Source organism: Pelophylax lessonae (genome assembly GCF_965119305.1).
Source record: "Pelophylax lessonae genome assembly, chromosome: 6".
NCBI classification, from domain to species: Eukaryota; Metazoa; Chordata; class Amphibia; order Anura; family Ranidae; genus Pelophylax; species Pelophylax lessonae.
This window is the reverse complement of record NC_138773.1, coordinates 292447547-292463384: the sequence shown is the minus strand read 5'-3', so window position 1 is coordinate 292463384 and position 15838 is coordinate 292447547. Positions and strand designations below refer to the sequence as shown.

At 45.3% G+C, this 15838-nt stretch overlaps 1 protein-coding gene across 2 annotated transcripts in view; it reads left to right on the top strand.

Annotated features, from left to right (window-relative positions):
* The first annotated feature begins 5338 nt into the window (after window positions 1-5338).
* LOC309559244 (histamine N-methyltransferase-like) overlaps window positions 5339-15838 on the top strand; it is a 29948-nt gene continuing 19448 nt past the window's right edge. The window contains exons 1-3 of one of the 2 annotated variants that reach the window (XM_082262463.1): window positions 5339-5531; window positions 5815-5867; window positions 13196-13303. In XM_082262463.1, coding sequence (XP_082118589.1) covers window positions 5344-5531; window positions 5815-5867; window positions 13196-13303 — 349 coding nt within the window. In that variant the 5' untranslated portion in view covers window positions 5339-5343. The remainder of the gene's footprint in view (window positions 5532-5814; window positions 5868-13195; window positions 13304-15838) is intronic. The other variant, XM_082262464.1, reaches the window with a different exon arrangement.

Genomic DNA, 15838 nt, shown 5'->3' with positions numbered 1-15838 from the left:
AACACCAGCTGGTGTTGCAAAACCTCCTTTTTAATCATCTTTAATTTGGTGGCCATTAATATGAAATTCCTATCATATAAAACAGTAATATTATCCATCAGATCAGCTAAATCTATAATGAAACTTGAAAGCCTTTTTAATACAACACCTATTTACCCAAGGTATGGAAAATAATGGTTTTATTTCTTTATCATGGGATTCAATGTCTGTATCATTATCATCTTCTTCTGGGCCTGTGTCTTTGGCTGTATCTAATGGGGGTATTTCAAGGTTAGTTTCTTTTTCAGCGTCAGCTTCAGCATTCTTACCGGTATCATCATCCACTTGTCCAGGGTCAATTTGCTCAGTAAGGTCTCTTTTGAAGAAATGGGCAGGGATTTTACGCAGTTGTCTCTTTAAATTCATTGTCACTCATATACCATGTTGCAGGCACTAATATCACCAAAATGAGCACCGTCTTCTATTTCGGTCAGTGTACTAGGTATACCTAACAAGGGCAGAGTCTTATGTGAGATTGGCGCATGCGTGCATATCCAACACTTAAATGTTGAGTGATTTCCAATTTCTTGGCTGCCTGTAGTTGCATAGACACAAAAGAATTATGGAAGGGTTCTCCCAACTTAGCATGTAGATCTCTCTTCAGCCGTTGCTCAGATTCAGGTTCTGTGCTAATATGCAATTTTTCAGTCATTACAGTAGCATTTAGGGAAAAGGTATCACGTATCTTACCCTTTGTTTTCATATGGGTCCATTCGTACATCATGACCGTGATCCACACCAAAGCTCCTCCGCTCAGGATAATACCCCAGAGATGCATATCTGCTCTAGGTGCTAGGAGATACATTCTGTAGTCTTCTGGCTCGAGCACGAGTCAATGGTGGAGATGACCTTGAAAGCAAAGGTACAGAACAATGTGAGCCATGCACCCAATACTTGTAGTCTTTTAGCTTTACAGCTGTGGGAGACACAAGAATAATCTGGAACGGTCCTTTCCACTTAGGGGACAAAGTGGTTATGGGTGTGTGATTCTTGATGTACACCCAATCTCCAGAATTTAGTCCATGAGTCCTTTCACTTGGGTCCACTGGTTGTCCTGCTTTGTAAAAAGTATCAAAAAACACGTTTTGCCAAATTGCGTACATAGTCTATCATAGAGTCTTGACCATTTATTAAAGTCACTGTTTCTGATGTTACAGAAGCTGTAGGAAGTCTTTTAGGTGGACGCCCAAACAATATATCAAAAGGTAATAATCCATGTTTTTCCTTAGGGGTAGTCCTGATGGTTGCTAGGGCTATGGGCAATGTTTCTACCCATGTACTTTTTCCATTAGTAGTCATCTTGGCCAGATACCTTTTTAGGGTTTGATTACTGCATTCCACCATCCCACTAACCTGTGGTCTATAAGGTGTGTGTAACTGTTTTTTCAGTCCCAAGATATCTACTACCTATGCTATTAGTTTGTTATCAAAGTGTGTACCTCTGTCTGAAGAGATCACAGCTCCTATACCAAACCTGGGAATCAATTCTCTAGTAAAACACTTGACTACTGTTCTGACATCATTCTTCGCAGTTGGGTAAGCCTCCACCCAGCCCGAAAACCAAAAGATACCTGAGCCGGCCACAAGGGGGCATTTCTGAGAAGTCAATCTGCACAATTTGAAACGGCTCCTCGGTATGCGGAATGTGTTTCATAGGAGTAGGCACTGGCTTACCTATGTTATGCATTTGGCACACAGCACATGCACTAACCTGTTTAGCAGCATATGTAGAAAAACCTGGTGCCCACCACTGTTTGTTCACAGCCCGACACATCCCTCCTGTTGAGACATGGCAAGGCCCATGGCTCAAAGCAAACAATGAAGGAAATAGAGTCGGGGGAGCAATCAGCTTGTCTTTCAACCTCCACAGACCATCTTGTCCACAAACAGTTCCTTTTGTAGACCAAGTGGATCGGTAGGGTGAATTTTCCTGTAGAGCAAAAAGAACACTGAGGTCTACCTGAAGATCGGTGACCAAAAAAATGTAGGGAATACAGGTGGCTGGTAAGAATGAATAGCTTCTTTTGCATACTTATCAGCCAAAGCATTTCCAACCGATACACTGTCATTAAACCCGGTATGTGCTTTACATTTAATCACTGCAAATTTAAGAGGCAATTGGACTGCAAACAACAGTCTAACAATTAACTCTTTGTGCTGAATGGGTGTTCCTGTTGCTGTCAGATACCCTCTTTCTTGCCATAATTGTTCAAAGCTGTGCAATATACCTACAGCATAAGCAGAATCACTGTAGATATTTACCGTATCTCATTCTGCTAGCTTCAATGCAACACAGGGAGCTGTAAGTTCCACAGCCTGCACTGACTTAAAATTTAGCAGAATTTCAGTATGCAGTAGTCGGCTCTCACCGTTTACTACTGCACAAGCAGCTAATGTTAACCCATCAGGTCGTCTGAGGGATGAGCCATCTACAAACAAGTCTGCACATAAAGGCAGGCTTGCCATAGGCTCATCTCGCAGATCAGGTCTGGGTTTTGTTACTTCATCAATAGAGGTAGCACAGTCATGTATCAAGTATTCAGAGTCTTCAATCTCCTCACTGTCAGCTTCCTGTAACTTGCATATTCATTATTTTAGTCTTTTCTTTCCTTTCTATTTTTTCTTTTTTTGTAACACTTCACAAGCTATCTGTGCTATGTCAACCAACTCAGGGACAGGTTTAATTCTCCAGCCCGCTTGTGCGGAGCTCTATTTCTTTTCTAATCTAGGACAACAATCCACTTGCAAAAATATTTATCACTTTAGGTCGTTTTCATGTCATCCTCACTTTGTCGCCCAATCACTGTGCTTCTGTATAGCATCTTTGAATCTATTCCATAGTTCAACACATCCTCACCTTCCTTTTGAACAACATCCAATAACATTCGCATATCCTGTCCTTTATCAAACGGGCTTGTTACCCAGTCCTTTAGAATTTCATTCAACCTATCAATCTTTGTTTCATAGGTATTTTGGCCATCTGCCTCTACCTTCAATATCCCTTATTCATGCGCACTTATTTATTTATTTATTTTGTGCAAATGTGTTCCATACATCCACATATTTTTCAGGTACTGCACAATCAATCAAAATCCACATATCTGTATATATGTATATTTCTCCATTCACATCAACCTTTTGTACCATTTCTTTAGGACACTTGGCAAAGTTTGGGAGATCTTCTACAATTGTCCTAATTTCTTGGTGTTTCTAAGGGACATAAACTTTGCCTATCCTTCCTGTATACTGACCTCCATCACCTATTTTTAAGGGCATTTCTACACCAGGTCAGTTACCCGGACTCAAAAACAAGAAACGAAGATGGCTTTGTCTCCTCGTCCACAAAAAAAAGTGCATTACTTCACTGTAAAGTGGGTAGCATCAGATGGTATGGCCATCAGTAGAGATGGCACATCAGATACCACTTGTATGCTACAATCAGATAAAACTAAAAACTTTTTGGCTCCGTGCCAATCTTACAAAAAAACTTTTGGTCTTGTGTCAATTTTACAAAAACCTGACCAGAGGTTCCCCTTCTTCAATAGAGGACACCCCTAAAATATCACTCAAAAACTGTAATCAGATAAAAAGTTAATCTGGTTTGAAACTTTTGGCTCGGTGCCAACAGGGTCCAATGGTCACACTAATTGCGGTAACCCTTTCTGTCCAAAAATGAATTCCATAAATATAACGGAAACAAAGATATTTACATTTGAACTCTTTCTTGGCAAGTAGCCAATTTTCTAAATTTTGCACCAGAGCTCCCTTTCACACAGGGACCCATGAGAAAAATGTAACTTCCCATTATCCATAATTCTATATAAAAAAAAAATAAACTATGTTTTCCCTGATAAAACTGTTTCTATTACTCTTCCTCATCTATTTGTAAAGCAGTTTTTTTCTGAACACATTTTATAGGGGGGCAGTTTTACCTCTTTTATAGATGCTAATCCCCCCACAATAAGACATTTTAAAAAGCAATTTTAAACAATGCATCAATTGTTGGGGTATTAAGGGATCCCTCTGGTGGCAACCATTTAGAAGGATCTTCCTTATACGCCTTCTAGTAATTTGACATAATTTTACATGGATCCCTACTTACCATCATCTTAATGATAGGTGCGTTGGGATGCAATTTAGCAACATTAAGTCCTGTTTATTTCCCTATTTTTTAATAATTTCTTAACTCTAGTTTTTGTGAGTTCTTAGTCATTCATGATGGGCAAAACATTCTTACCAAATAAGTTTCTCATAATTTGTTATTTTTCTTGTTACCCTTCCAGAAATTACAATATTTGGAGTTCCGGGACCAAGAACACCCACACTTCTTATCGTTACGGCTGTGTACCAGCAGCCCAGTACATTTTTTACGGCTGTGTACCAGCAGCCCAGTACATATGTTACGGCTGTGTACCAGCAGCCCAGTACATTAATTGAGATATCTCATCAGTTCTTATGCTCAGAAAGACGTCTCTTACCCTTTCTTTGACTCCCTAATCCAAAGAACACTCAGCAGGTCACAAGCACTGTGGCTTAAGGCAGTCTTGCCTTAATACCACCCCCCTTGTCATTCAACAACTTATACACACTTCAGAAAATAGTGGTACCTGCTTAAATACATCCCTTAATGCATAACTATATATATTGTAATTTCTGAGGGTAAGAAGAAAAAAGGACAAGTACTTCTAAAAACCTCTAACAAAAACTTTACATAAAGTTATATCTGCATGCACAATTTATATCTGGTACCATATAATAGTCTCAGTAATCATACACAGACAGAATGCAAAATAAATTCAAAGGAAACGTGTTACCTTCTGTGGCTGCAACCCCCACCTCGCACCTCACTATCGCAGTTGAAGAGACAGTATCAATATGAGAAATAAAATGTTTCTCACCTGAGGCTTCATTGTTGCTGTCCCTCCCATTGCGGAGTGATTGCCGGTGGTGGAGATGCACTCAAGAAGACATGATTCGCGGTCACCAATGTTATGTTGAGCCTTGAAATAAAGGACATCTACGCTAATCAGGTTTGCATTTGTCTCCATATGTTTACTTAGAGTATACGCAATACAGGGGACCACATATCCTCCAACAGATATGTGACCCAGATTACATTTTGGTTACAGCTTTTATAGTACATAAATGGGCACAAGCCCAAGTTACTCTCAAGTTGTGAAGTTGGGAGGTATGGTTTACACATTCTAAATGGAGATTGCAATCTTTTTATAATATTTTGTGGAGACCAGTAACCAGCCTAGTGTAATTAGTCTGTTTATGTTTTATTTTACATAGGCTGTACCAATGATGGAAATAGCACCAGTTCTTGTGTCAGACAGTACAGACTTCCCAGACCCAGAGTTTGCAGGAAAACATATGTACTCTAATGAGTCTTACAGCGTGAAAGTCTTGAATCTTGCAAATGCAATGTCGAATGAGCATGACAATTTCAAGAACTTTTTCAATACAAAGCTGCCAGAACTGGTCTCAGGGTAAGTGGACCCGCATATGTTGACATTGAGAAAGTAATGTTTTCCCCTCCAGTAGGTTTAGACTGCAACCCAATACAGCAGACATCTAACCAATCAGATTTTGCCTCTCATCCACTCAAAACAAGCTCAACAATGAGGGTGATTTCCTGTTGCTCATACATTTCTCTTGTCTCTTTATCAAAGTACCTTTATCTTGGCAATTTTAGATTTTTGACAGATGTACTGCTATTCTCCACTGTGAGTGCAGAAGACTAATGGCAGCCATGTTTGTGTTCTCTTTTAGGACTACAAAAGAGAAATCACAGTTTAATGTCCTAGGCATTGGGAGTGGACCTGGTGAGATCTCGTTCAACTTGCCAATAGATACAAAATTATTTAGCAAATGGCAGTGAAAAATATTGTATTCTGGCAACTGTATACGGTTAATACCTGTACTTAAAGTATTTGGTGAATTATTCCCTTTTTAGAATTTCAGTTTATATATTTTCTAATTTTTATTTATATTTTTCTCAATAACGTTTTGGAATTATTGTACTGAATTGGTAAAGTATTATTAAAGTGGCTGTAAACCCTTACATATACCCAGTGAAGTGACTATCCTTAGGTGATACACAGAGATGAAACAAATTCTTCTACATAAATTGTACCTGTTTATCTACAGGCATCTTTCCCCTACAGCCATTTAAAATGCAGAACTTACACAGGATCTTTTAGCTCTGAAAAGCAGGGGGCGGAGAGCTGAAGTTGCATCAGTGAGGAGGGCTCTGAGAGCTGATTGGAGGGAAGGGACATACAGGAACAGAGCTGAGGCTGTCAATCTGCTGGAGGTCCCTCCCCTGTCACCATTTTTCACTTGCTGTTAGGAAAACCCCCACTTGACCGTTACTCAAAAAAAAAAAAATATATATATCCCTAAAATAGAGAGATATAAAATAGCCATTATGAATATACCTATACACTTACTGGCCACTTTATTAGGTACACATGTCCAATTGCTTGGTAACACAAATTGCTAATCAGTCAATTGCATGGCAGCAACTCAATACATTTAAGGCATCTAGACGTGGTTAAAAAAGACTTTCTAAAAATCAAATCGAGCATCAGAATGGGGAAGAAAGGGGATTTAAGTGTCTTGTACGCAGTGGCGGCCCTTCCATTGGGGGTGCAGGGGCGCCACCCCCCCATCCATGCATCCGGCCCCCTAATATACATGCAAGGCGCCGGACCATGGATTCCAATAGGGGATTTTTTTGTTTTTTGAAGCATGTGATTAGAGCCAAAGGCTCTAATAGGCTTCAAAAAAGGGTGGGCTCGGGGTGCAGAGCACTGCGCCCTCCCAGTTGTATGACAATAGCGAATGAATATTCGCTATTATCACACTGATTTTCCTCCCAGCCAATCAGGAAGCAGGTCGTGAGACCCCTTTCCTGATTGGCTAAAAAGAGAAGCGATTTTACTAGCCATTGGCCAGGAAGCGGGAGGGGACGTACGGCCGGAGGAGACTCACAGCCGATCGGGGAAGGAGCAGGTAAGGATGCTGGCTGTCCAGCTGGGCGGCCAGCCAGCCATCCCAGGAGGGGGGAGGAGGGAGGGGGTGGTAGATTTGATTGCCCGCCGCCTGGCCATCCCGCCGGGGGGGGGGCTGTTGGTTTTGCCGCCCCCCCCAAATTTTCATTCACCAGCCGCCACTGCTTATATGTGGCATGGTTGTTGGTTCCAGACAGACTGGTCTGAATATTTCAAGAACTGCAAATCTACTGGGATTTTTATGCACGACTATCTCTTGGGATTACAGAGAATGGTCTGAAAAAGAGGAAAATATCCAGTCTTAAGCACACTTCAAGTGAAGTAGCATGATTTCAATGTTGCATTCAGTGTGAACCAGAGCTAAATGGACAAGCTGAAATTAGAAGCTGATTGGTGACTATGCAGAGCTGCACCAGATTCTGTGTGAACCAGTTTTAGTAAATCTCCCCCAATGTTACAGAAAAACAAAAAATGCCTTATGAAGTGATGAAGTGACAGATTGCAGCATATACGTCCGTTTTTGTCCAAAGTTCCATTTTAAATAGAGTTAAGCGGACACCTGGATGTTCTGGTTCGGCCGAACTTCGCAAAAAAGTTTGAGTTCGGTACCCGAACTTGACCCGAACTTGAACCCGAACTTTTGAACGGGGGACCCGAACTTTTGAGCACTAAAATGGCTCTAAAAAAGTAATGGAAAGGGCTACAGCGCTGCAAATGGCAGCAAAATGTTGTTAAGAGCATGGTAAGTGTTCTGCAAACAAATGTGGATAGGGAAATAACTTAAAATAACATAAAATACATAAAAATAAAAAATAATAATCTTGATGTAGGAGGACGAGGTCCATATGGAGTAGGAGGTTTAGGTGGCAGTGGATGTGGCGGTGTAGGTGGAAGCGGCAGCGGTGGAGGAGGACAAGGTAGCCAACACTGGTTTTGGTTTAATTTTATTTTTTTTTTTAATTAGGGTACACCCCAAAAGAGTGAGAAAGATCAAAAATACAACAATGGCTGGGTAAGGCCGGTATACATGTCTATACTGCACAAGGTACGGACAAGTCCTGTGGGATCCATGCCTGGTTCATTTTAATGAACGTGAGCTTGTCCACATTTGCTCTGGACAGGCGGCTGCGCTTGTCTGTGATAACGCCCCCTGCCATGCTAAATACACGTTCAGATAATACACTGGCTGCAGGGCATGCCAGCACCTCCAAGGTGTAAAGGGCAAGCTCAGGCCATGTGCCCACTTTGGAGACCCAGAAGTTGAAGGGGGCAGACCAGTCATTCAGTATTGCTAGGCGTGTGCACACATACTACTCCACCATGTTGGTGAAATGCTGCCTCCTGCTAAGACGTTCCATATCAGTTGGTGGTGCTGGTGGTTGCGGCGTGTTGACAAAGCTTTTCCACATTTCGGCCATGCTAACCCTGCCTTCTGAGATGCAGGCGGTGCCTCATCTTTATTAGCTACCTCTTCCTCATCCTCTGCCTTCCCCTTGAGCTTCCACTGTGCCCCCACTGTCAGGTGGGAATGCCACCAGCAGCGCGTCTACCAGCGTGCGCTTGTACTCATGCATCTTACGATCACGCTCCAGTGAGGGAATTAAGGACAGTACGTTGTCCTTGTAACGGGGATCCAGCAGCGTGGCCACCCAGTAATCAGCACAAGTTATAATGTGGCAAACTCAGCGGTCGTTGTGGAGACACTGCAGCATGTAATCGCTCATGTGTGCTAGGCTGCCCAGAGGCAACGAAAAGCTGTCCTCTGTGGGAGGTGTATTGCCTGTGTCCTCTATATCCCCCCAGCCACGCACCAGTGATGGCCATGAGCTGCTCTGGGTGCCACCCTGCTGTGAACGTGGTTCCTTCTCCTCCATCTCCTCCTCCTCATCCTCCACCTCGGCATCCTCTAGAACTATGCCCTTGCTGGACAATTGTGTACCTGGCGTTTGTGGGTGCAGGATCCCACCCTCGGAGCCACTTGTGAATGACTCCCGTGAAAGCCTTGGAAATGATCCCTCTTCCTCCTCCTCCTCCTGTGCCACATCCTCTTCCATCATAGCCCAAATTATTTTTTCAAGGAGGTATAGAAGTGGGATAGTAACACTGAGAACGGTGTCATCGGCACTGGCCATGTTGGGGGAGTACTCGAAACAGCGCAACAAGGCACACAGGTCTCGCATGGAGGCCCAGTTATTGGTGGTGAAGTGGTGCTGTTCCGCAGAGCAACTCACGCGTGCGTGCTGCAGCTGAAACTCCACTATCGCCTGCTGCTGCTCGCACAGTCTGGCCAGCATGTGCAAAGTGGAGTTCCACCTTGTGGGCACGTCACATATGAGGCGGCGAGCGGGAAGGCCGAAGTTACGCCGCAGCGCTGACAGGCGAGCAGCAGCAGGGTGAGAACGCCGAAAGTGCGCACAGATGTCCAGCACTTTCTGCAGCAGCTCTGACATATCGGGGTGATTTTTAAGGAACCTCTGCACCACCAAATTCAGCACATGCGCCAGGCAAGGGATGTGCGTCAAACCGGCTATGCCCAGAGCTGCCACAAGATTTTGCCCATTATCGCACACCACCAGGCCAGGCTTGAGGCTCACTGGCACCAACCACTCATCGGCCTGTTGTTCAATGCCCCTTCACAACTCTTGCGCTGTGTGGGGTTTTTCCCCCAAACAGGCAAGTTTTAAAACTGCCTGCTGTCATTTACCCCTGGCTGTGTTGAATTTGGTGGTGAAAGTGTTACGCTGACCGGATGAGGATGCGGTAGAGGATGATAAAGCGGAGTAGGAGGAGTTAGCAACAGGAGGCAAACTGAAGCACCCTGCAATCCTTGGTGGGGGAAAGACATGCACCAAACTGCTATCCGCCTCAGGCCCAGCCGCCACTGCATTTACCCAGTGTGCTGTTAGGGAGATATAACGTCCCTGACCGTGCTTACTGGTCCACGTATCCGTAGTTAGGTGGACCTTGCCACAGGTGGCGTTGCGCAGTGCACACCTGATTTTGTCCCCCACTTGGTTGTGCAGGGAAGGGATGGCTCGCCTGGAAAAGTTGTGGCGGCTGGGCAAGACTTACTGTGGGACAGCCACCGCCATTACGGTGGGACAGCCACGGGCTTTTAAAACTCTGCGTCTCCACCAGACGGAATGACAGCATTTTAAAGGCCAGGAATTTTAAAATGCTGGCATTCAGGGCCAGGGATCGTGGGTGTTTAGGGGGGTACTTCCTCTTCCGCTCCAGTGTTTGGGAGATAGAGAGCTGAATGCTTCCATGGGACATTGGGGAGATGGTTGATGACCCAGGTGGTGGTGTTGCTGGCTGAACCTCTCTTTTTGGGGTGGCAGGTGCCACTGTCACTACAGAGGTGGATGAAGAGGCAGAGACTGCAGCAGAAGAGGAAGCAGGAGGAGCCAGAGACCTTTCTTGGTTTTTGAGGTGTCTACTCCACTGCAGCTCGTGCTTTGCACTTAGATGCCTGGTCATGCAGGTTGTGCGCAGGTTGAAAACGTTTATGCCTCGCTTCAGGCTCTGATTGCACAGCGTGAAAACCACTCGTGTCCTGTCATCAGCACATTGTCTGAAGAACTGCCACGCTAGACAACTCCTTGGACCTGGCTTTGGTGTGCTCAGTCCCTTGCTGCGTTGGGCAGTAGCAGGCGTAATGTCTAGGGGACGTCCCGCTCTGCTTTTGCACCCTACTCTGCTGTGCTGGTGGCTATGTGCGACCACTGCCTCTTCCTCCGAACTTCGCCCCCAAGTAGTGCAGGAACCTTTTTCTAAGTCGGAGCGACTTAAGTCGCTCTGATTAGAATGGATCCATTGCACAGAATGGAACGCTACTTGTCAGGCGACCAAGTCGCCTGACAAGTCGTGGCAGTGTGAACCGGCTCTTAATGGAGGGATCTGGGATCTAAAAGACTGCCTCTTTGTTGGGGACTCCAGCCAGACAGTGGGTGTGGCGGCTGGTCGCTCCGATCTCCCGGTGGGACAGGAGACCCGGGCAGAGCGGTGGAAGGGGGAGGGATGTCCCCTCCCGATGCTTGTAATAACACGTGAGCAGCTGATTAGCTGCATCGGTTGTTATCACAAGAAAGCCGACCATCCGCTCTAAAGAATGGTACCGTGGTGATGCCTCTAGCTGGGAACAATCCCTTAAAGCCATGGGATGCAAATTTGCGTTACGTCGGCGTTAAGGGATTAAGAAGTTCAACTGCTTTTAGCTGTCAGCTTGTAAACACGCAGTAGTGATGTTCATTTTAATTTAGCAGCCAACATGCATACTTCTTACTTCAAAGATATCCCACTAGAGTGTATGCACAGGAAACCTCCAGAAACCTGTGAGGGTGGCCCCATGTTTTCAACTGCCTAGGGGCCACCACAGAGTTTAATCTGCCACTGCACAACCTCCCCTCCCCCCCACACCTAATTTTGACCATGTTGTCATCTGTGTTTTCTGGCCAATGGAAGCCTTTCAACAAGAATTTCCGGTCCTGGAATACTCTCAGCTTTGCGTTGACATAAATGTAAAGGAGCTGTTTTATCTGCCAAAGATTTAGTATTTCTCTCCATCTAGTTCTGTAAATTACACAGCACAGTCCCATATGGCATGGCAGAAGACCTGAGCTTTTTCCTCTACTGCAGTTAAATAACAATTATAGGTCTCCCTCCAGCCTGGGACTGGACAATGAAAGAGAAGCAGCACACTTTTGAGCTCATCTGCCTGTCATTCTGCTGTCTCCTTCTATCCTTTGTGTCAGCACATCATCTGATTAGCTCCCTGTGCTGCTTCTTGGTCCCCCAGTCTAAGCTCTGCTATATAGGGATTTCAAGCAAGTGATAAAGTACTTACGCTACTAGCGTATAAAAAATATTGGAATAATTGTAGCGCACCCCCTAAGGAGCCGCCAGTAGAATGGAATCCAACACCCTGCACAGCCAGGCACAAAACATTTTCACAGTCACTTCAGAATCAGAAAACAGTCCAGCACTTTGTTTTTGTTTTGCTTTTTTTATTGAGGGTATTGCACTTGGATGGGGATAGGGGTATTATGGGATGCCCACTTAAGTTCAAAGCAAGTACTGGGGACAATTCCTAGTCCTATACACAGCTCCTTTCCTTCCTCCAGCTTTTCATTTGCTTGCAGAATCTCCAGCAGTGTCACTCTGTAAAAGTTTGTAGCAACGGCCAATTACAGGCAAGGACTCTTGTGGAATGCAGAATGATACCACTAACACATTTACTGCACTTCCTCCTGTGATCACTGGTCCCAGCACCACCTCTTCAGGCCCTGCCTGCCCTCCTGGCTGCAGCAGCACCACATTCTCTAGCCCTCTTGGCCACTACTCCACAGTCCTCCTGACTGATACTTCCCAGTCCTCCAGACTGACCCTTTGGACATCTCCTGGACCTGCTGACCTGCTCACGCTGTCCTCTCCTTGCTCCCATGCTCCTAGGATAGGAGTCCCCCTTGTGTTGTAGAGGGTCCCTACTCCCTACAGCACTCAAGCCCCAGGTCCGAGGTCAGCCCCCCCCCCCCCCAGACTAGGGTAAATCCTCAAGGGCAACAGACAGATTTCTCAGCACTCCATCTCCATCTTCCACCAAATGCCCCTGCTGGCATGACCCAAGAGTATTTAAGAGGTGCCCGTCCCCCGCCAGCCCACCTTCTTGGGATCAGCTGGGGCTCTCATCAATACTCCAAGCGGCTCCTCCTAGACTCCACCCTCTGATTCTTGAAGCTTCTCCAAGGTTTTAGAGAGCAGGGGGAGTTACCAGAGGTGCTGCTTGATGAGTCATCCAGCCTCCCTTAGTCACTCAGCGATGACCCAGATTCAACCCAAGCCTGTCTCTCTCCGCCAGGCCAATTTACCTACACTAACCACAATGTACACTAGCACCTAGCTAGATGGCAGAGCTGCATAAATGTGTGTCTTTTCTATCCAGTTGAAGTTGAGCTGTAGGTCTTTTTATAGGGATTATAGTAAGTGTTATTGTTTCAGGCAGGGAAGGGTTAAGTGATAGGGTTGGCTCTATTGTTAGTGGTCAGTTAGAGGTTGTTGAAAGTTTTGGAAAACTTACCTTTTTTCTAGTTTTCGGTGCCAAAACCCCTGTACTTTATTGTGCCAATACTCTATTCCAGGTGAAATGGACTTATACATACTTTCAGCAATACAAAAATTCAGGCCTGACCTTAAGATCAGCAGTGAAAGCATTGAACCAAACCATTCACAAATAGAACTTTACAAAGGTAAGTGACCAGCATACAATAGGCAGCTGCTGCTGTGCCAATAGGGTCCCATAATAAGTACCAGCTGTACTTTACAGAATGGGGTACCATTCACACTTTTGTTGTGGTAACAGGCATGTTAACAAGCGGAATACATGCTGCATGCATTTGTCTAATCGCATTTATTCTGACTGGTACCGTAAAGCGTTTGGTCACTCCGTTTGATGTCTTCAGAGTGACGAAATGCGTTAGATGGAACGCACGTCGTGACGTCACGGGAGCGAGTGGAACGCAAGCCGGACATTACCGCTCTCCACTCTTGGCTCCAATCGTGACTGCTCACTGGATGTATTTTATGCACTGCTTTTACTTGCTACCTATTTATGAAGGAAAATAGAGGTTTTAAAAATGTAATGCACCATCTGGAGCTTCTTTTCTATACACTTGTCTTGGCCTCATGTGGTGAGAAAAGAAAAGGTGGAACCTGCCATAGACTGGGAACGTGAGGACCATACCGGGAGTGATTACCTATCCTGGCCCTGGTGGCCAATCAAGAGTTTTTTGGTCTTAGTGCTGTATGGTATCTATGACCACCTACATTTGGTGAGTGACCCATCTACTGCCTTCACAGGGTGGAGAGTGATTGGCGCTACTTACATATCACAGGGCCGATCGCCAAACCTGCATTGAGCACTTGCACCTTATTTCTATTTTGGCACAAAGAACTATCTTTTTTTGAACTGTGATCACAAAAGTCACCTTATATCTATATCTATATGGACTATAAAAGCACCTATGGAACACCAGCACTTTATATAATTTATTTACTCTTTGCACAATAATTGAATTGTTTTATATGCATTTTCAAGTTTTTGATCATCACTGCATAATTTTGCACATATACTTGATGCACATTTGTATATTTATTTATTTTTCATACATTCATTTGTTTACAAAGCATTTGTATTCATTTTAAAAACAACTTGAAAGTACCACAGTAATCACAAACAGCAAGCGCTATAGGTAACCCCTAATTTTAGTGGTTAAATATATCTATCTATTCTCCTGTCCTGTAGCAGCTGCTTATCATTATAATAACTCAATACATTTTTTTATTTATCATTTATTATATATTTATTTTTCCACGGTCCATTTGGCGCGGGGGATATACCATTAGTATATCTTTTCTGACACACCTTAATTAAGGTGACCAGATTTTCAGAATGAAGTCCAGGGACACTCTACTCACCACGTCCAATTTTATTGGTGGTTGAAATGTGCTAACAGTGGGAGGGGCTTAAATAGGTATAGTGTGGGTCAGGAGTGCAAACCCAGGTGTGCACTGCATACAGGGGAGGACCCAGCCAGGGGGCAGGGGGGAAATTGCCCCCTGGGCCACTCTAATGTCCTGTAAAAAGCCTGCACAGACATGCCTAAAGGATTCCTGGTGAAGAGAAGCAAAAAGTCTCAGCCGCTGACCTACTGAGTGCAGGATGTAGACAAGGACAGAGCGCAGGCCTCCCTCCCCAGCATGGATGGTGTAAACGGTGTCTGAGCAGAGGCCGGTTGCCCCACTGGAGAATCTCCTCCCCTGGCCAGCCCCAACCAAGCTGTCCCAGCTCCCCCCAATCGTCCCCTGCTGGCCAGGTTGGGAACCCGGATTCAGCCAATGAGTACAGAGTACCTGGAGCGGAGCTTCAGCCTGGAATGGGGATCAGGAGGAGCACGGGAAGAGGGAGAGTGGGGCCGAGTTGTTGCACCATGGGCCTCTGGTTTGTACTTGCCCCCTGGGCTGAAAGTTGCCAGTCTGCCCCTGACTGCATATCACCATCACAAGCAAGGGCAAGGCGGCAAGCAAGCCACATCCTTACTTCCTGCAACAAAGTCTACACAAGTAGAGAGGGGAGGAACTGGAAAGACCATGTAATATTGGCATGTGGTCCCATCAATAACCCAGACACACACGGAGCAGACACACCTCTCCCCTCCTTCCTCCAGATCAATCACAGAACTATTGCTAAGATGGATTACCCTGCAGCTTCCTGGTACATGGACCTCATTATTAAAGCTGGAAAGAAATCAGGGACACCGATTTTTACCCAGGGATGAAGTCGGTGTAGCACCCTACAAGGTAGGTGCTAGGTAAAGTGTAGTAGGCCTTGTCTGCTTATCAGCAGGACCATGATTTTCAGCTAGGTTTTCATGGTTCCCAGGTGTGGCTGTTGAGACTAGGGAGTCTCCCCACTGTGCTCAATGAGGGTTCTCATTGGACAGTGGAGGAAACCCGGCCAATGGCACACCCAGGCTTGTATCTACCCCAAGAAGGTAGATTCTGCCGCACAGCATTCTGGGACTGGGTATAAGTTTGAGGGGAGCACATGACGCAGCGTCTTTGGCTGGAAGCAGAGTCCAAGGAGGGAAGCGACGGCTGTCTCTCCTCCTGTCAAGAGGAATCGGGTGTGCCAAGCGGCTGGCCTGAGGGGACAAAGGGCTAAGCTGAGCTGCAGAGAGGATCCGACGTTTAGAGGACCAGCGGAGCTGAGAGGGGTAGAGTTT